Source organism: Melospiza georgiana, chromosome 23 (assembly GCF_028018845.1).
Source record: "Melospiza georgiana isolate bMelGeo1 chromosome 23, bMelGeo1.pri, whole genome shotgun sequence".
Classification (NCBI taxonomy): Eukaryota; Metazoa; Chordata; class Aves; order Passeriformes; family Passerellidae; genus Melospiza; species Melospiza georgiana.
The window spans coordinates 6,447,191-6,466,166 of NC_080452.1; the positions used below are offsets into that span (position 1 = coordinate 6,447,191).

The 18,976-nt window shown below is 54.5% G+C and overlaps 1 protein-coding gene and 1 long non-coding RNA gene across 2 annotated transcripts; one reads left to right on the plus strand and one right to left on the minus strand.

Moving 5' to 3' along the window:
- Nucleotides 1-547: 547 nt before the first annotated feature.
- LOC131092774 (uncharacterized) lies at nt 548-4,972 on the plus strand. Its single transcript, XR_009115517.1, has 2 exons — nt 548-831; nt 3,114-4,972. It is a non-coding gene; the product is annotated as an uncharacterized LOC131092774 (long non-coding RNA).
- Nucleotides 4,924-18,131, minus strand: MTCH1 (mitochondrial carrier 1). The gene is made up of 12 exons (XM_058039658.1): nt 17,970-18,131; nt 16,371-16,455; nt 14,965-15,071; nt 14,540-14,617; nt 14,198-14,255; nt 13,392-13,443; nt 12,133-12,192; nt 8,963-9,056; nt 8,553-8,600; nt 8,293-8,360; nt 7,542-7,617; nt 4,924-6,541 (listed from the first exon to the last, which is right to left on the minus strand). The coding sequence occupies exons 1-12, from the start codon at nt 18,129-18,131 to the stop codon at nt 6,470-6,472; spliced, it is 960 nt and encodes a 319-aa protein (XP_057895641.1). The 3' UTR covers nt 4,924-6,469.
- Nucleotides 18,132-18,976: the final 845 nt, after the last annotated feature.

The window sequence follows — 18,976 nt, forward strand, 5'->3', positions numbered from 1 at the left end:
AGGGTGGCAGATTGGGGGTGGTTTGGGTGCCAGGGGGTTTTTTTGGCCTTATTTTGTTGCTGCCCAAGCACCTGGGTCGTGCCGATTGTGAAAGGGAGTCACGGCGGGTTGGGAAAGGGAGTGGAGGGGGGGCAGCTGGGGTTGGTAGCTCTGCTGGGGAGATGCCAAAAAACCAAAACAAAACACGTTTTCATTTTGTCTGCACCAGCCTGGGCGCAGGCGAGCGCGGGAGAGAGGGAGGGAGAGGGAGGCGCACGCCAACAGAAAGCTGCCGTGCTCAGACGCGGGCCTGCGGCCACGTCCCTCCGCAGCCGCCCCAGCAGCCGTTCCCGCTCCCTCGTCCCCCTCTCCCTGCCCACCCGGCTTCGCCTGCCAAGTCCGAGTTGGCACGGCTCCCCCGGCTGCACCGAACAAAGCCGTCACCCATCCCCGAGCCGGAGCTGACAGTAAGCAAAGTGACAGGCGCATCTTCCGCATGTTAATCCAAACGGCAAGAAGGCGAGCGAGCTGCGGAGGCCCCCCCGTGCCATGCACACACACCCCCCCCGCCACCGAGCCACCCACCCCACCCTTGGCACCCGACAGCCCCGGTGGCCTCGTGCGGGGATGGCGAGGCCCCCGCCGGCGGGAGCACCGAAGGCTCCTCGTCAGCAAGGCTTAAATCGAGCCGAAGCCCCGCTCGGCGGGCAAACGAGGCCACTCGGCATCTGCTGTACCTGTTCCCGCTGCCTTCATCTCGCCTTGGAACCGTGACAAGAGCGCACTCGCCTCTGGTGGGCTCTCAAAGCCGCGGGTCTGTAACCCTTTGCAGGAAGTTGGCACCGATCCCAGGTAGGACTTTACTCCCCGGCTCTCGCTCTCTCCCCCCACCTCCGCCTCCTGCTCCCTCCCCTCCGCTCCCCCACCCATCCTGTCCCTTGGGCCCCTCTTGCGTCCCCCAAAACACCACCCGGCCCCCGTTCCCCCTGCGCTGCTCACCCGCCTCGTTGGCCGGGGGTAGCGTGGGTGGCGGCCGACGGCTGCTGGGCGCCCACTGAGCCCTCGTGCCCACCGCCCTTGCTCACATACCCTGGAAGGATGACCTGGGCAAGACAGAGAACAAGAACTTCCTGCTCTGGCTCCCTAAAACGCCTGTTTCCACGCAGGGGTTAGGCAGCGCGGCGAGACGGGGGGAGCTGGGAGGAGGTTTGGGGGTTTGTCGTCATTGAACCAGGCTTTTTTTCTTTTCCTCTTTTTTTTTTTTTTTTGGCTTTTTTCTTCTTTTTTCCCCCTTTTTTTTAGTCTTTTTTCTATTTTTTCCTGCCTTTTTCCCTTTTTTTAATGCCTTTTTTTTTTTTGAAACATATATTTTTGCCCTGCAGTCCAAACCCAACGCGAAGGGAAAGGAAGGGAAGAGAAATCAAATGGGAAGAGAATAGCTCCAAGTCGGTAGGACAATGCACGGGAAACGGGGAGATTAGCGTAGCTCTCAAAATCCATCACGCCCGCCCCGTTTCTGAACCGTTCGCCCCCGCGCCTCGTCTTTTTTAATTCTCCCAGCTCCTGAATTATTCCAGTCCACGAGCGGGAGGGGAGCGAACAGTCCGGAGTCCCTCAGAGCTGCCAAGAGCATTGCAACAGGAAAGAAAGGAAGCGGGAGAGGGAGAGCCAGGCAGAGCCCTCACAATCGAGCAGCGAGAAGAGCAAGGAAAAATTAACATCCAATTAGTGCCGTGTTTAACGAGGGAGACAGAGGCGGCTGTTGTTTTATTGCCCTGTTCTTTTCAGGCGCATCTGACAGGCAGCAGGGAAGGCACCCCTGCTCTGAGTGACGTCATCATATTTTATTTTTTAATTATTCTCCCCCCCCTCCCCCGTCTTTCCTCCTCTAAGTTTTGCACAGATGATCTCGGCAACTCGGCCAGAGAAATTTGGGACTTTCTCACATTCAAGCCACCGTCTGCCCCCCTCCACCTCCAGCCTCCCCCCATCCACCGACAGCAACCCCGGAAAAACAACAGCGCCAACCCACCCCAAAGTCTTTGTTCTTCCAAAAACAAAAGGAAAAAAAAGGAGGGAAGAAAAAAAATCAGCGTTGGGATGAGAGCTGGAGGAGGTTTCTCCGCGTGCGCGTCCGAGTGTGTGCGTGCGGCGGTCGGTCCCTCTCCCGTCCCTCTCCCCAGACGCTCTCTCGCCTTGTAAAACTTTGCTGCATGTGACGCTGCTCCGGCCTCCTCTGGCAGCCTGACAAGAGCCGCCCGGCCGCAGAGCGCAGGCGGCTTTTCAGGGAGGGAGAAACTCCATTCTGAGGGATGGGAGCGTTCACATGTCTGCAGCGAGGGGCAGCGCCTCGAGCCAGGGCCGCAGCCACGGCAATGCCCACCCTCGCCACGCCTGCCCGGCCTGGGGTCACAGCAGGGGGAGAAGGGACAAGTTTAAAGCTGGGGAGACTTTTCCCCTTGTGTTTCTCCCCTGGGATGGGGAGTTGTAAGTGCCGGCACGTTGCGAGTGCCACGGGAGGTGTGCAGGGGTCACGGTGGCTGCAGGGAAAGGAGTCTGACCTTGTGCTGACTTTGTGCTGCCACCTCTTCCCCAAAAGACTCAGATCCCCTCAGGGTGGGATGAAACATCACCAGCTCCCCCTGGGAGCACTGCCCAGGAGGGAACAGAGCAGCTCAGTTTAGGGGGATTTGAGGGAGTTTACCCTAAAAAACCCACAGCAGGCAAGCAGGAGCATGGAAAGCAGCTTTCCCACCTCGTTCCCATCCTCTTACCAGCCGTGAGTGATGGACGGGGCTGTCCCTGTCAGCATGGCAGGTCAGGCGGCTGTGCCGAGCTTTGCTCCTGTGCTCTTTGTGGCCTCTTCTCCTTGTTTCCAGACGGGATTTCCCTTATCCAGGGGGGAATCCACGAGGACCTGGCTCCTCTGTAATCCCCTATTTCAAATGAAGGCCATCCCAGGGGATGGGGCTGTGTGAAGACAGGGACAGGTCCAGGGCCACCACGCTGCTGGTCCAGTCCAAGTCCCCACCCTGAGCATTTCCTGGCACCAGCCAGCCCCACCACCCTGGCAGCAGGATCTCCTCGGTGAGGGTTATTATTTTTTTACATATATATATATATTTTTTTTTAAGGAATTATTTGCCTACGTGGAGCTCGGCGCTGCGGGAGAACAGAGCAAACAGCGTTATCGAGGGCAGCTGTGCCACAGGGCACTTCCTCATGCGTGGCTGCAAGATGGGGCCCTCCATGGCTGCAGGGGAGGGAAGGCTGGCAGCCCCTGCCCTTCCCACTGACCAGACACCAGGGAGACACCAGGCACCATCCAGGCATCAGGAGGGCTCTCTGGGATGTTCCCTCCCGGCTCCAGGGCAGGAGAGCGGCACGGCCAGGAGGGGGTTTGGACTGAACTGAAGGGTCTCCAGCAGGACGGCTCTGCAGGGGAAAGGAGAGGATGGAACATTGGCTCTGAGCTCAGCTGCACTTCCCTGGGCACAAAGGCTCATCTTGCTGCTTTCCAGATCCTGCCAGACTCGAGCATCCATGCCCAGCGGAGACACAGACCAGCCTTGACCTGAGATTCCCTCTCCTGGCTGCTGTCGCTGCCTCCCTTCTCCCCCAGGCAGCTGGGAGCAGATGAGGCCAAAGTCCCAGCAATCTCAGCTCTCCACTGGAGGCTGATAAACGGTGTGGGCACAGAACAGCAGCAATCCCCACCCAGCCTGGCTTTGTGCAGGAGGGAGAGTCAATATTTAAACCAGAGGCTGCTTCCTGGGCAGACAGGAGGACAAACCCCCGGCTCCATCCTGGGCGCCAGACCCAAACCTCCTCCTCCACCCCTTCATTTGTTCTCCCAACCACATGTTCCACCCTGGATCCCCTCTCCTGTGGGAATGGGGCCCCATTCCCTTCACCTGAGCACCAGCTGCAGGGCCAAGCACTGACTAATGGACAGCAATTTAAGGGAGAGGGATGCCCAGCCAGTGTTTGGGTTGTCTCCTTGCCTGCTTTTTGTGTAGACATTTGTCCTTGTTGTCCCTCAAATAAAAATTGTCCTGAGGCCTCTCAAATGAAGGACAGGACAAGAAGAATAGGGGATAGAAAGAGGAGGTGAGGAAATATTCAATCATCCTAAGAATGGCAGCCCCTTGCTTCAAAGTAAGGCAGTGCAGTGAAAGCTTTGAAACCTGGTTTTCATTTAAATTGAGCAAAACCTACAGTCAACTGTTGGGTTTTCAGCCAAGTTTGTGGGCCCTGATGAACTGGGCAGAAATTACTGGCAGGATGCATCCACTGGTGCAGCTTTAGGTAAATCCCTTAGGTAAATTCCTTAGGTAAACCCCTCAAAGGACAGGAAATAGCACTTTTCCCTGCAGGGGCTGCAGTCAGGCTGTGCAGAGGCTGCAGGAGGTTTGACAGGCATGTGAGCAGCAGAAGGTGGCTTTAATTTGGAGGGCAAAGGTTCCTGAGCAGGTGCTGTGTGACCTGGCAGGTGCAATGCCCTGTGTGGGAGCAGGTCATAAAACAAGGTGGTTAAAGGGAAGGATGGAGCTGTGAGGGGGAAGATGGAATGGCTGAGCCCACCTCACCAGTCTGAGAGCAGCAAAGGGTCTCCATCGCCACTTTCCAGAAGACCTCAGGGTCAATTTTAACTCCAAAAACCTAATTTCAAATATATTGCTTCAAGCAGCCAAGCCCTCTGCTGCCTCCACCCTCATTGCAGTTTGCTCAGCCTAAATATGCCCACTTCCCATGGAGGTGAGGAAAATCAGGGGGGAATCTGAATTTTAAACAGCTGGTTTAGCCCCTGATTTGTAGAGAAGACCAAAGGAAGTGCCTGTCTTAAACAGAAACTTTCCCTGAGGGAATACATTATACAAGGGGAAAAAAAATCACACAAAAAAAATCACAGAAAAAAACCCAAAAAACCAAACCACCCAATAGTTGTTTTATAACTGTATTTTGGAGCATAATTAAATCCTCTTTGAAATCATCTGTGGTGTTAGGGAACAGGTCCATGCATTATTTAACTGTAACACAAACTGGGAGCGAGGGAGGACAGACAGGACTGACTTCACCACACTGAAGGGAGCTGGGTGGGGGCTGCCACTCCCTGCACACACCAGCACTGTCCTGCAAGCCTGCACACACACCAGCACTGTCCTGCAACCCTGCACACACACCAGCACTGTCCTGCAACCCTGCCAGGGGTGTGCATCGACCCTGCCTGCTGGAGAAAAGCCCCCTGTGATGGCAGGTCCCCAGAGGACCAGGATGAGATGTGACCCCACATGGGAACCTGCTCAAGCATTGCTAAACCTCTTCCCAGGAGGGCAGCACCACCTCTGTGCAAAAGACTGCTTTGTGGGGAAGTGAAATGGGGGAAATCTGCCTGGCTGCCATCACAGCACAGACTGGTGCAAAGAAAGTCTTGTCTGGGGAGCTGAGCATCAATCCTGCCCTGGTGAGCTCTGCTACACACAGAGCCATGCTCCACTGACACCAGGAGCCTTCAACTCTGATGCCTCAGCAGCCTTTGGCCAGCTCAAGGTGCATGCCTTCATTGCAGACAGCCCTGGATGGCTGCCCCTGCTGCAGGAGAGCCCTTTGTGAGCAGCTCTCAGATCCCAGCAGCTCCATTTCCATCAGCAACAGGAGCTGGGAGATGCCCCTCAGTGCAGCCAAGCCAGTCCAACCCAGCACCCACTGTGTGCAGGCTGCCTGCCCAGCCCACAGCCCTGCTGCCTGTACCCAACACAGCCCATTCCATGACTGAAATCCTGCCCAAAGCAGCACCACATGTCCCTTCCCAAGGGCTCTCTTCAGTGTCCACATCCCATCACTGCCCTGAGCTGGGCTGGACCTGTCTCTTTGGGACTCTGCTGTTCTTTGCAGTGGGATCTGTTTCCCTTCCCTGTTTTGATCCTATAATTTCATTTTCATGCCCGTGGGAGGTGGGATGTTCCTGGGTGATCAGGTACCCTCAAACCTTGAATATGGATGCCAGGTTGATCTTGCCCAGGATGAGCCACCTGCCAGGCCAAGGTGCTCTCTCCAGAAAGGATGAGGCAGGAGCTGTCACCTGGCATAACCTTCCCAGGGAGGTGACCTTGGATCTCCTGCTGCTTATCAGCTCAGGCAGAACAAAGCAGTCTTTTGTCCCTGCAGCTCATGGCTGGCTCCTTTAGTACCTGGGCATTTTCTGGATTCCTGAACTTCCCCAGCAACTCCAGAGCTACAGCCTGGACTAAAGAGACAACAGCTTTCTGCTCTCTCTGCTATACACCCCAGTTGAGACAGCCACGAGGATGGAGCTTTGGTGCAGCTGGAGCCTGAGCCAGATGTCCAGAAGTCTGTTCCTGGTCTTGCTGGAGGAGGTGTCAGTTCTGGCACCATGGACTTTGGATCAGAAAATAGAAATGTACAGATATCGAAACAAGCTGGGGGTTTCTTGAGGAGTCCAGGCTGGTGAGCTGTCCCTGCCGAGGCGTCAGTCCATGGGGAAGGAGGCTGGGATGGGCGCCCTGCGGAACAGGAGGCTGGAGCCACGGAACAGCTGCCCCTGAGGAGGAGAGCCCGGGGTCAGGGCAGCCTCAGACCTGCCCAGGGAGCTGCAGCTGCTTCAGCAGGGCCCCACTCCATGCCCATGGCAGGGCTGCAAGGCTGGGCAAAGTGAGGTTCCAGCCCTGTGGGTGCTGAGGTGAGCATTTCCTCCAGGGGCGACATGCAGAGGGGCACAGACTCTGCTGTGTGAAATGCACGGGATAGAAGCTCACAGGCTGCAAGCTTGGGGTGTGCAAGGGGAACAGCAGCACTGCCAGGCTGGTATCTGTGCCACAACTGGAGGGACAAAAGCAGGCTACAGAGCACAGCAGCACTGCCAGGGTGGTACCAGTGCCACAACTGGAGGGACAGAAGCAGGTTAGAGCACAGCAGCACTGCCAGGCTGGTATCTGTGCCACAACTGGAAGGATAGAAGCAGGCTACAGAGCATGGCAAGGATGCAGCACTGCCAGGGTGGTACCAGTGCCACAACTGGAGGGATAGAAGCAGGCTACAGAGCACAGCAAGGATGCAGCACTGCCAGGCTGGTACCCGTGTCACAACTGGAGGGACAAAAGCAGGTTACAGAGCACAGCAGCACTGCCAGGCTGGTATCTGTGCCACAACTGGAGGGACAGAAGCAGGTTACAGAGCACAGCAGCACTGCCAGGCTCGTATCTGTGCCACAACTGGAGGGATAGAAGCAGGCTACAGAGCATGGCAAGGATACAGCACTGCCATGCTGGTACCAGTGTCACAACTGGAGGGACAGAAGCAGGTTACAGAGCATGGCAAGGATGCAGCACTGCCAGTGTGGTACCAGTGCCACAACTGGAGGGATAGAAGCAGGCTACAGAGCACAGCAGCACTGCCAGGCTGGTACCAGTGCCACAACTGGAGGGACAGAAGCAGGTTACAGAGCACAGCAAGGATGCAGCACAGGCACTTTTGGGGAACGCTGGAGACTTGGGAAAGGAGCAGAGGGAGCCCAAAGGCCCGTGTGTGCCCTGCTCCCTCACCTGAGCACTGAGGTACCTCCAGCAGTGGATCCAGGATGCAAAGGCAGGAGCGTAGGGAGGGAGGCCGGCGCGCAACCTGCACGGCAACAGGGAACGGCTGAGGTGGATGTGTCACCTTACCCGCACAGGTAACAAAAGAGCAGCAGGAGGTGTGAACGAGGACACGGGGACAGTGTCCACACCGGGCTGGCAGCCAAGTGACAGCTCGTTATTTACAATGCAGCAGATCTGTAATTTAATTACCCCTGGAGTGCACAAACAAGGAGCGTTACCTGGAGACTTTGAGAGTCCAGGACCGTATCTACACTTTCAAAAGCCAGCAGATACTGAGAAAACACGGCACCAGACTCGGATCCCGTTCCCATGAGCAAAAAAAAATGCAGAAGACTTGCAGCAGTGCGATTGGGAAGGCAAGCTTGGTCCTGCTCCTGTCTGCTGCCATAAGAGCTCTGCTTCCCTCGTGCTGCTCCCTGGAGCCAGCACTGTCCCTTTGATCCCTGTGCCTCCTGCTCAGCTCAGACCACCACAACTCTCCCGATTTCTCACCACCTGAGCTTTTCTGCTGCTCGTGTCTGTGCCCTCTGATCTAAAATTATAAGCAACCTGGGAGAGGAAACGAGCCAGCTCTGCGAGGTGCCACAGAGTTTACGGGGCTGGAGGAAAGCTTTACGGTCGTTAGCAGCCCATTCAGACAACAAGGGGCTGCAAGAAAGGAAAAGAAAAGCTTTAGATCTCAGTGTGAAGGACATACCCGCAGTTGTTCACTGCCATGAGATCTCCCACGAGAAGGAACGGGTAGGTCAGCATGCTCACAGCGATCTGAAAGCACAGAAAAGCAGCAGCCTCTCTAAAGCTCCCCATGTCAAAAATGCTATTTCCAGCTTTTGCACGTTAGCAGAATTATCCTTGGATAAGTGATGTCATGTACAGAGCAGCCTGTGTCCCCAGGGCAGGAGCTCTGAGCCCAGAGGTGGCAGGAGGAGGGGAAAGGACACAGCAGCTCCTACATACCCCCATCACAAACTTGGTGTAGCTCCGGATCACCGAGGCCTGGCTGAACTGCAGAGAGAAACCAAAGGCGTTGTGGAGCAGGGGATGACACCAGGCTGGCACTGTCACTGTGTGACACCCCCTGAGCCTGAGGTGAGGGGCAGGGGAGGAGGCAGAAAGCAACAGAGAGCAGCTGCATTCCAGCTGAGAGTCTGGGAAGGCATTTGGGGAACTGTGATCCCCCAAAGTGCAAACTGTGATCACCCAAAGTTGAAGCACAGCTCTGAGCAGACACAGAGCCCCCAGCACTCTCACAGGGATGTCCCCAAAGCCTGGGGTCTGTACTAAGTCAGCCCCTGCTCCCCAGGAATCCCTCTCCACTGCAGCTGCTTGCTCCAGCCCCAAGCCCTCCCTCGGGCACTTCCACTCACGTTGTCGTCCACAGCGTAGGTGTTGATGAAGTGAGCCAGGAGATTGCAGCACCAGAGGAAGATGACATCCCCCAGGACGTGAGGGACTAACCCACTGCAAGGGCAAAAAGAGGGTGTGAGGTGCAGGAGGGTCCCAGTGGCACCTCCTGAGATGCCCAGCCCTCCTTCCCTCCACCAGCTCAGAGGAACTCCACTCCCCCCTAATGGAATTTCTACTTTGGGAGGAAGTGAAAAGGGAAACTTCAGGGAAGAGCTCTCTCAGCCTTCAAACTTGGTACTACACGTGCTGCTCTGGCTGAATTTTTTGGGGGATTTTTTTGGGCATGATTCAATTCCCCTTGTTCCATCCCAAATCTTCTTGGCCCAGCTCCTGCTGAGAAACCCAAGTGAGACACAGATGAAGTGGTTTCCATTTCTGAAGATGCTCTTTTGGATGCACAATGAGAAGTTAATCTCTTTGTGGAATCTCTCTCCTTTTAGAAATCAAAATGAGAGGGGTTATTCCTGCACAACCTGCTCCACTGAGAAATGGGAGTAACTGGGGGACACTGATTTTTCCCAGTCCCTGCTGCCCCCAGGAGCAGAGTTCTTTGGTTAATGCCTCCCACTGACACACTGGAGCTCCCAGCAGCACCAGCACTGCCAGTTTTCGCAGATAACAGCACTAAAACTTTAACAAAATATTCCAGAGGGTTTCTCCAGTTTTCTCTGCTGCAGCAGTGCAGGGTTTCCTGCTTTTGCAGGGGTTGTTCCACTGCAAAAGGATCCAGGTGTGTGTCAAACCTGAGTTTCACCAGCAGATGTGGTCAGCTCTGAAAAGAAGCCTGTCAAGAGCCACAGGAGTGTTTGCTGAGCTGCAAAGAGCCCCCTCCAGGCACGTTAATCTGAGTCTTTTGTTTCTTTCCAAACACCACCATGCTGCCTCCTCAGAGCAAAGCACCAGTTTGTTTCCTGCTGTGGTTGCTGCAGCACCAAAGCAGCAGCTGGGACTGGTTTTGGGAACAACCTGAGCATTGTTAAGGCCCCAGCAGCCCTGGGGATGCAGCTGAGGTCTCAGGGGCCAGGCACAGCAGAAACCTTCAGCAGAAAATTCCCTGGCTTCAAAGATGTGATACATGAGAGCAGCAGACAGGACAAAGAAATCAAAGCTCTCTGGCCCCAAAGAGATGTTCTGCTTTGTGTTTGGCTTTCAGCCTTTGTAAAAAATCCATCTTTTCTCTAACTCAAAGTTAAGTCTGAAGCTCCTGAGCTGCTGCAGATACAACAGAGCCTAATAAATTCCAGAAGCAAAGGGCTGGGCCAGGGCAGCCCCAGAAGGAAAACCTCACCCAACTGTTGAGAGGGAGTCAGACTGTTTATTCCACTTCCAATAAGGATCCCATCCCTTTCTCCCCTCCAAAGTAATGACAGCTGCTGGCCCTGAGCTGATGACTGGAAACCAGGGGTCTGAGAGCTGCAGAAAACAACTAAAAAAAGCCAACAAGCCAAAGGCATCAGCCCTGAAAACCCCTCCTGGAATTCCAGCACTGCCTTTACTACTATTGACATAAAAAAAGTGAGTGCTGCAATTCTCACACCTGCTGAGATGTCCAAGATCTGAACTGGGAATATCTTTGGAAGATGATGAAAAGCTGGAACAGCAGCAGGCAGAGGAGGAAGCCTCAATGATGTACAACAATGTGACCCAACAGCAGAAACCCCAGTGCAAGGGACCTGGGACAAGCCAAGCTTGAACTGACCATGCCCAGCAGCTTTGGAGCTCAGGGAACACCTCCCTGGGCTGGCAGGAGCCTGCTGCAGATATGAGGGGAAGGGAGATAAACCCATCCTTGCAAAGCCTCTATCTCCAGCCAGGCACACACCCAGAGAGTGTGAGAGAGAGACTCAGAGAGTGTGTGCCACTGTTATAAGGCCATGAGAAACAAGTGCCCTGCCATGATTTTAGGGCAGTGGATGTGCTGGAATTGCACCAGGGCTCAGAGGAGAAAATCAGCAGTTTGGCCCTTCAGATGCAGTTTGAGCTCCCCTCACAGCAGTGGGATTTCCTAACAGGGTTGTAGAGCATGTAGATCTTCAGAGCCCTCCTGAGACAATTGGGGTTGTGTTAAAGCCTTTCCTGAGAACCATTAAGTTTCATTAGGCCACCAGCAGTGTTTATTTTATGTGGATGGAAGGGAATGTGGTGGCTTCTTTCAAAAATCACTTCCCTGGGAGGTGGAGGGCTGTGAGCAGCCTGCTCCAGCCATGCCCCACTCACAGGGACCATCCTGTATTTAGTGGAGCAGATTTGGAGCTGCACAGCTCAGCTGAGAAGCTGTGGGCTGCCAAAGGAAGAAGCAGTGACCCTCAATGGGTGCAGATCCCTGGCCATTTCCCCTTGGGGAAGGACAGGGTGAGACCCCTTGTGATTCTTTCCCTCTTCCTCATGCATTCAGGTTTCATCTGGAGGCCCATATTTTGTGAGTGCAGAGCCAAAGGCATCCTGGAAACCCCTACTGAAATTCCAGAGCTGCCTTTACTATTATTGACATAATAAATTGAGTTATCTCCCCACCCCGAGCAGAGACAGCAGGTGGTTCTGTTTTATGTAGATGTGAAAAAGAAAGGCAGGAAGCATTAATTAAGGGTTCAAGCAAAAAGGTGTCCACTAAACTTCCATTTCAGTGATGCACCAATTTGCCAGGCTCTGAAAGCAGCTGGAAACATCTTTCAGCTCCTCCTGGTCCAGGCACCACCACACTCCAGCCACACAGGTAAACCTGCTCATTACAAGCACCCACGGCGCTCTGCAGAGCAATTTGCTGCTTATCCAGGGCCTGGCTTTCATTTCAACAAGGGAACTTATTGTTGCACTTGATCTTGGGGCCTGTTGCACAAACAATGCTTTAAATGGCCCTTCACTGAAACACAAAGAAGCACCAAGGGAAAAAGAAAGATAAGAAAAAACACAGCTTGCTCTGGGCTCTGAAGGTTTGATTGAAGATAAGATCTGGGGCAAACTTAATGGTCAACCTGGAGTGCTGTCAAAGGCACAGATTTAACTGTGGGAGTCCCTTGGTCAGACAAGGTTTCAGCTCAGTGTGACTCCAGGTGGGGGTGGCAGAGCTGCCAGCACAGCCATCAGTGCCTTCAGGCTATGGGAGAAGGTATTTAAACAACAATTCACTTACACAAAGAATCCCAGGATCCCTTCTTCCTTAAATATCCTGCCAATGGCACTGAACACACCGCTGCCAAGAAAGGAAAAGAGCTGTGAGTGTGCAGAGTGGTTCCACCTCTGCCCTGTGCAGCTTCACATGCATCCTGCAGCCCTCAACCATCATTCCAGCAGCTCGTTCTGCCTGTTCTCCTCACACCAGGCGGGTTTGAGGAAAGGAAGGTCGTGTCTGTGCTCTGCCAGTCTGCAGTGACACCAGCAGAACAAGCTGCACACAACTGTCCAGTGCTGAAGGCACAGGAGCTCTGTGAGGCTTTGTGAGTGGGTACAGGGGTTGTGTGATAAGGGTTGATTTGGATGATTCTAAGCCCAAGAACCCTGTCTGCCTTTGGGAACTCGAGCTGGCTGTTGTGGGCTGGCTGCAATCCTGTCTAGTGTGCCTCCACATTGCTCCACAGGCAGTTCTGCCCTGCAGAGAGGCAGCTGGTACTGCAAAAGGCCTGGAAAAATTTTACAGACTAAGCAGGGCTGCAGCAAAGCTTTGTGTTACCCACTCTGCCTCCCTGCTGCCTTCCCTTTCCATTAATAGGCAAAGGAAAAAGCAAGGAGACTCAGCAAGGGGTGATACAGCCCCAAAGAGGCACAAGGTGGAACAGAGGCACATCAGGGACAGAGCCCAGCCTTCCACATCCCTTCAAGCCCCATTCACCCACCCTCTAAGCACAGCTCAGATTCACTTTTCAGCCTCTCAAGGCTCCTGGATAACCCTATTCCCATGGCATGGGAGGCACCATTAAGTTCCATGAGGCCACCAGCAGTGTTTATTCCATGTGGATGGAGAAGGGAATGTGGTGGCTTCTTCCAGACCACTTCCCTGGGTTGTGAGCAGCCTGCTCCACTCACAGCCATGCCCCACCCACAGGGACCATCCCTGAACATCCTGTATTTGATCTGGGGTCAGTACCTGGCACTCCTGACCCTAAGCACAGCTCAGATTAACTTTTCAGCCTCTCAAGCCTCCTGGATAACCCTATTCCCATGGCATGGGAGGCACCATTAAGTTCCATTAGGCCACCAGCAGTGTTTATTCCATGTGGATGGAAGGGAATGTGGCAGCTTTTTCCAGACCACTTCCCTGGGAGGTGGAGGGTTGTGAGCAGCCTGCTCCACTCACAGCCATGCCCCACTCACAGGGACCATCCCAGAGCACCCTATATTTGATCTGGAATCAGTACCTGGCATTCCAGAGCCTCCCCAGGTGCTGCCACTCACCTGTATTTGACTTCCCGGCCCACGAACTGGACCATGCAGCGCATGGAGATCACTGGGAGGAAAGAAACACAGGGCTGATAGATAAACAAATCCACTTTGGGTTGTACTGGATGTCAAGGGAAATGAAACATGACCCTTCTGCTCTCCCTCAACTCACAGCATCTCCAGCTCCTCTCAGTGGTCATCAGCACTGCAAGACTCATTAGAAACTGGGGCCTTTCCTGAGCCTGTAAGTGGTGGGAAGGATTTCAGAGGATCACAGAGAGGTTTGGGTTGGAAGGGATCTGTCAAGTCTCTAACTTTTTCCAAAAGATCTATCTTTTCCCAAACTCCCTGGCATAGGCAGGGACACCTTCCACTGTCCTAGGCTGCTCCAAGCCCTGTCCAGCCTGGCCTTGGACACTTCCAGGCATGGGGCAGCCACAGCTTCTCTGTGCCAAGGCCTCCCCACCCTCACAGAGAAGATTTATTCCCAAAATCCCATCTAACCCAGCTCTCCAGCAGTGGGAAGCCATTCCCTGTGTCCTGTGCCTCCATGCCCTCGTCCAAAGTCCCTCTCCAGCTCTCTTGGAGCACCTTTAGGCACTGGAAAGCTGCTACTGGCCCTAACCCCAATGGGATCTCTAGGACAAGGTCCTGGATGAGTGGCAAGAGAGAAACTCTTGCTCAGCTGTGTTTGTGCCTGAAGGCAAACCCCAGCATCAGCCTGATATGATAGAGAAGTATAAGAACCATCCCCCTGAGTGTGCAGGGTTTGGGGTGATGCCCAGCCTGGAGGGAGCTGCCAGCCAGGGCACAGGACTCACCGTGCAGGGGGTGTGACACAACCCGGGACACACACTGCATCATCATCTCGTGGGATGTCTGGGAAGGGAGGAGAAAGTACTGTGAGAAAAGCTGTGTGCTCCCCCTGCTCCCTTTCCCTCACACATTTTGGGTCTCTCTTTTGAGATCTGTTCTTGTGGGGAACCTCTGCTCCTGTGAATTATTTAATGGATTGACACAGAATGGCCACTAAACTGACAGACAAACAAATCCACAAATTTCTCACCCCAAAACTTCTCACTCCAGTTTCTCTCCAAGTGATCTCATCCACGTCCCCAGGGATGTCCCCAGCCACTCATGAATGGGCAATATCTACTTCTCACCTCTCTGACCACTTTCCTAAGTGAAGTTTTCACATCATCCTTGTTAGACACGTGCTCCATGTCTTCCAGTGGAAAAGCCTGAGTGGAGAGGGAAGCGACATGCTCAGAACTGATGGAGATGCTGACCCACAATGTCTGAGGATGGGAGAAACTACAAAAAACTGTGCTCTAGACTCCAGATGCAAAGGCAAGACAAACAGGCAAGAAAAAAACACAGGAGAAGAAAGGATGGAAAGTAAAACAGAGGAATAGAGGAGTCACAAAACTGCAGACAGAGGATACAAGGTACAGGGATGCCAAATCAAATTAAAATGGTTTATAAATTAAAAAATGCTTTGAGGATGGATGTATCAGTCCTCCTGTGCAGCTCTTGCTGCAGTAGCACTGCCCCTGCAGGTGATTAATGGAGAGAAGCTGACCTTTACCTTCTTCACACTCCCCCTGGTGATGGTTGATAAAGTGCTTGAGATGAGGCGAGGGGTGAGGCCCCGGAAGAGGCCTCTCTTCCCATCCACTTCCACGATGTGTCTGGCTGGGAGGGACAACACCAGGGTGCTGTCAGCAGGGGAGGGGACATGGAGAGCACCCCAAACACCCCCAGGGCTCAGCTGAAACCACACCAGGCTCAGCTCAGCACTCCATGGCCCCACAGTAAGTGACTCATTGTACAGTCCTAAAGAAACTTCTCACTGGAGGACAAGAATTCTTACTCTGCCATCTGGCTAATCTGGAAGGACAGCTGAAATATTTTGGGCTATTTTTTGTCTTTGTGATGGTTTTGCTCACCTGAAAGGGCTCCAAGGCAGTTTGGACAGAACCAGGCAGGGGGGATCATCCCATGTGCTCTGTGCTGTCACCTCCTCCCTCCACCCCAGGAGGGGTCATATGGATCTCACAAACCCACGTTCAGTTCCTGCCCCACCACCTCCTCCCAGGCAAACTTCCTCAGGTCTCCAGTTGCAAAAAAAGCCCAGAGATCCCATTTCTCCCACATATAACAAGGTTGGATAGAACCCACTGTGTGCTGGTGGCTACTGACTGCTCCTGTCCCTGTTCTGTGCTGTTCAAACAAAGCCAGGCAGGCTCTGCACCTCTCCATCACCCAACACTGCCCATATCTCTGGAAACTGCATCTTCCAAAGGGCAGCACTGGAGCATTTCCAGCCCTGGGTGTCCCAGGATGGGCTTCCAGGGCTCTCATCCTGCTCCTGTGCTGGTTCCACCCCATGGGCACCACTGGCAGATTTTGGGATTGGCCCAGCTCAGCTGCCAGGACAGTGCATTCCCCTTCCACACAGAAAACCTGCTGTGACAGCAGGTCACAAAGTATTCACCCACCTCTCCCATGCTGCTCCACCCACAAAAGAGGAAATTACTGATTTTCTTTCCTTCTAAATATATTACCTGCCCTTTTCTTGGTATTTCTGTCCCTTTTTAGGGCTCCATCTATAACACAAATGAGCAGGGCAGGGGGCAGGTTATTCCAGGGCTGTTTTGGAGCAGAAGGAAAGTATTTTGCAACCTCCAAAACACACAAAAACCTCCTGCAACAAACCTACAGCACCTACAAGCCCCCAAACCCCTCCACCATGGTGCAAACCCAGAGCAATGTGCCACAGGAACACGATGCAGCACCAACACCCCCAGCAAGAGGTACATGAATGTGACAGCCTTGCAAGGAGTTGTGGTGGTTTATGCCTCACTGGAGCCTCAGGATGATCCCAAGGGGATGTGGGAGTGCTGCTGGGGTCAGCTCAGGCTGCCTGGCTGCTCCCAGCCCTGACTCCAGGAGGACAGGACCTCGTGCTGGCAGGGAGGGACAGTCACTCACCGTAGGTGAAGAAGCCAGGCAGGTACAGGACCTTCCTCCCCAGCACATTTCTGCCAATGGTTGGAGGTAGTGGCTCATGGCCAACCTGAGAGAGAAAGCTCGTGAGCAGATCTCTGTTCTGGTGTTCCCAAAGTCCCTGGGATGAACAGGACTGATCCCAGTATCCCCCCATCACTCTCAGACACTCCTTTCCCCTTCTTATGGGGTGCCTAGGTTACAGAGGGTCCTCCACCCTCCAATTTTAGGAGCTCCCTGTTACTGAGAGGGTTTTGAGGTTTCCTATCCCTTCTTATATGGGAGGCCCCATGGCAGAGGGGTAATTTTATAGGGGTTCCCAGATTGCTGGGTGTCCCCATTCCCTGTCATAGGAGGGATCCCAATGCCCCACTACAAAGGAGCCCCCACTGTATGGTGTCCCCTATTCCCTATACATGGTGCCCCTATTGTAGAAGGCATCCTCACCCTGCTATTATATGGGACCCCATTTTTATATGGGTCCACCAGTGTATAGGGGACCCCATTCCCTTACATATGGGGCATTCCATTACCCACAGGTCCCTCATTCTGTAAGTGCTCAGGGGGTCCCTCATAATGGGGGGGCTGCATGTACAGTGACCCCCCAGGGCAGGGAGTCCTCCACAGTGGCACGAACCAGGAATCCACTCCCACCTGTGACAGTGGGGTCTCAATCCCCCATCCCACACAGGGGTCCCCCATTCTATAGGTGCCCCCCATTCTGTAGATACCCCCATTGCACAGGGGGTCTCACTGTAACGGGGGGCTGCACATACTGTGTATATAACCCTAGCACATGAGGGTTTCTATGGGGGCACTGCACGAATCCAGTGCCCCCATGGAAATCCAATACATCTCCTCCCGTTATAGTGGGGTCCCAATCCCCCGTTACCCACAGGGACCCCACCCAATTAATTACACCGAGGTCCCGATCCCCCGTTACCCACAGGGACCCCACCCAATTAATTACACCGAGGTCCCGATGCCCCGTTACCCACAGGGACCCCATCCCATTAATTACACCGAGGTCCCGATGCCCCGTTACCCACTGGGACCCCATCCCATTAATTACACCGGGGTCCCGATGCTCCGTTACCCACAGAGACCTGACCCCATTAATTACACCGGGGTCCCGATGCCCCGTTACCCACAGGGACCCCACCCCATTGATTACACCGGGGTCCCGATCCCCCGTTACCCACAGGGACCCGACCCCATTAATTACACCGAGGTCCCGATCCCCCGTTACCCACAGGGACCCCATCCCATTAATTACACCGAGGTCTCGATGCCCCGTTACCCACTGGGACCCCATCCCATTAATTACACCGAGGTCCCGATGCCCCGTTACCCACAGGGACCCCACCCCGTTAATTACATTGAGGTCCCCCCGTCCTATAGGTGCTCCCCATCCTATAGGTGCCCCCACCGCACAGGAGACCCCGTTATACCGGGTAGGGCAGCACAAACAGTGACCCCCCCAGCGCACGGAGGCCTCTATAGGAGCACTATCCACAAATCCTCCCGTTATCCCGGATTCACCCCTCCCGTTACACACCACACCGTCCCCCCCCCAAAGCGGACCTGCACAAGCAGCTTGACGTAGAGCAGGGGGTGGCTGGCGGCGGCGAGCCCCGCGCCCAGCAGCACGAACAGGCCCTCGGCGCCCTCAGGCCCCGCCGCGTCCGCCGCGCCCCCGCCAGGCGGCGACAGCGGCCCCGGGGGCAGCGCCGCCATGGCCGCCATGGCTCGCGCGTCACCGGCCGCCACCACCGCGCCGCGGGCCGGGGGGGGAACCCCGGAACCATTGAGGGGCGGGAGGAACCACTGAGGGGCGGGGGGAGCCTGGCGTGAGGGGAGGCGATGGCGGCGGCGGGAAAGAGGAGAGGGCGCGGAAAATGGAGAAGGGGTTTAGGGGTTTGGGGAGTTGGGTGTGAGTGACTGACGGGGATTGTGAGCACTCGGGAGAGGGGAGAGATAAAAGATAAATGGAGTTAAAGAGGAAGGGAAGGGAAGGGAAGGGAAGGGAAGGGAAGGGAAGGGAAGGGAAGGGAAGGGAAGGGAAGGGAAGGGAAGGGAAGGGAAGGGAAGGGAAGGGAAGGGAAGGGAAGGGAAGGGAAGGGAAAAAAGGGGGGGAAGAGAAGAGAAGAGAAGAGAAGAGAAGAGAAGAGAAGAGAAGAGAAGAGAAGAGAAGAGAAGAGAAGAGAAGAGAAGAGAAGAGAAGAGAAGGATAATTTTAAAAGACCCAAAAAATACCAGAAAAGGAAAGCAGATCTCCAGTGCTGGTTCCGTCACTGGTCTGCCTGACCCTCCTGGGCCACAAGCTCTGGGATGGGTTTCTCACTTGCTGTGCACATTGGATCTCATACACAATGCACTGTCTTAGACCTTTCTGGAAAAATATTGCCCTATGTCCACATGGTCCCTTCTCCAGCCACATCTTGTTCTGTCTCACGGTTATCACCGACAATCCTCGTCTGTTATTACCAGCAGTCCTTGGCTGGCCCCACAGCCATGCAGCTCTGGGTGTTTGGGGCAGACACACCAGCCCTGGCTGGGCACCAGGGTCCTGCCAGCCCACTCCAGGCATC

What these genes read in the sequence shown, in the direction of transcription:
- MTCH1 (XM_058039658.1), bottom strand. Translation starts at nt 18,131, where the DNA reads ATGGCGGCCATGGCGGCGCTGCCCCCGGGGCCGCTGTCGCCGCCTGGC. An exon ending in GCCTGGCTTCTTCACCTACG is followed by an intron (nt 15,072 to 16,370) that starts GTGAGTGACTGT and finishes TGTCCCTCCCAG; the next exon opens with CCAGACACATCGTGGAAGTG. An exon ending in CCTACGCTGTGGACGACAAC is followed by an intron (nt 8,601 to 8,962) that starts GTGAGTGGAAGT and finishes TTCTCTCTGCAG; the next exon opens with TTCAGCCAGGCCTCGGTGAT.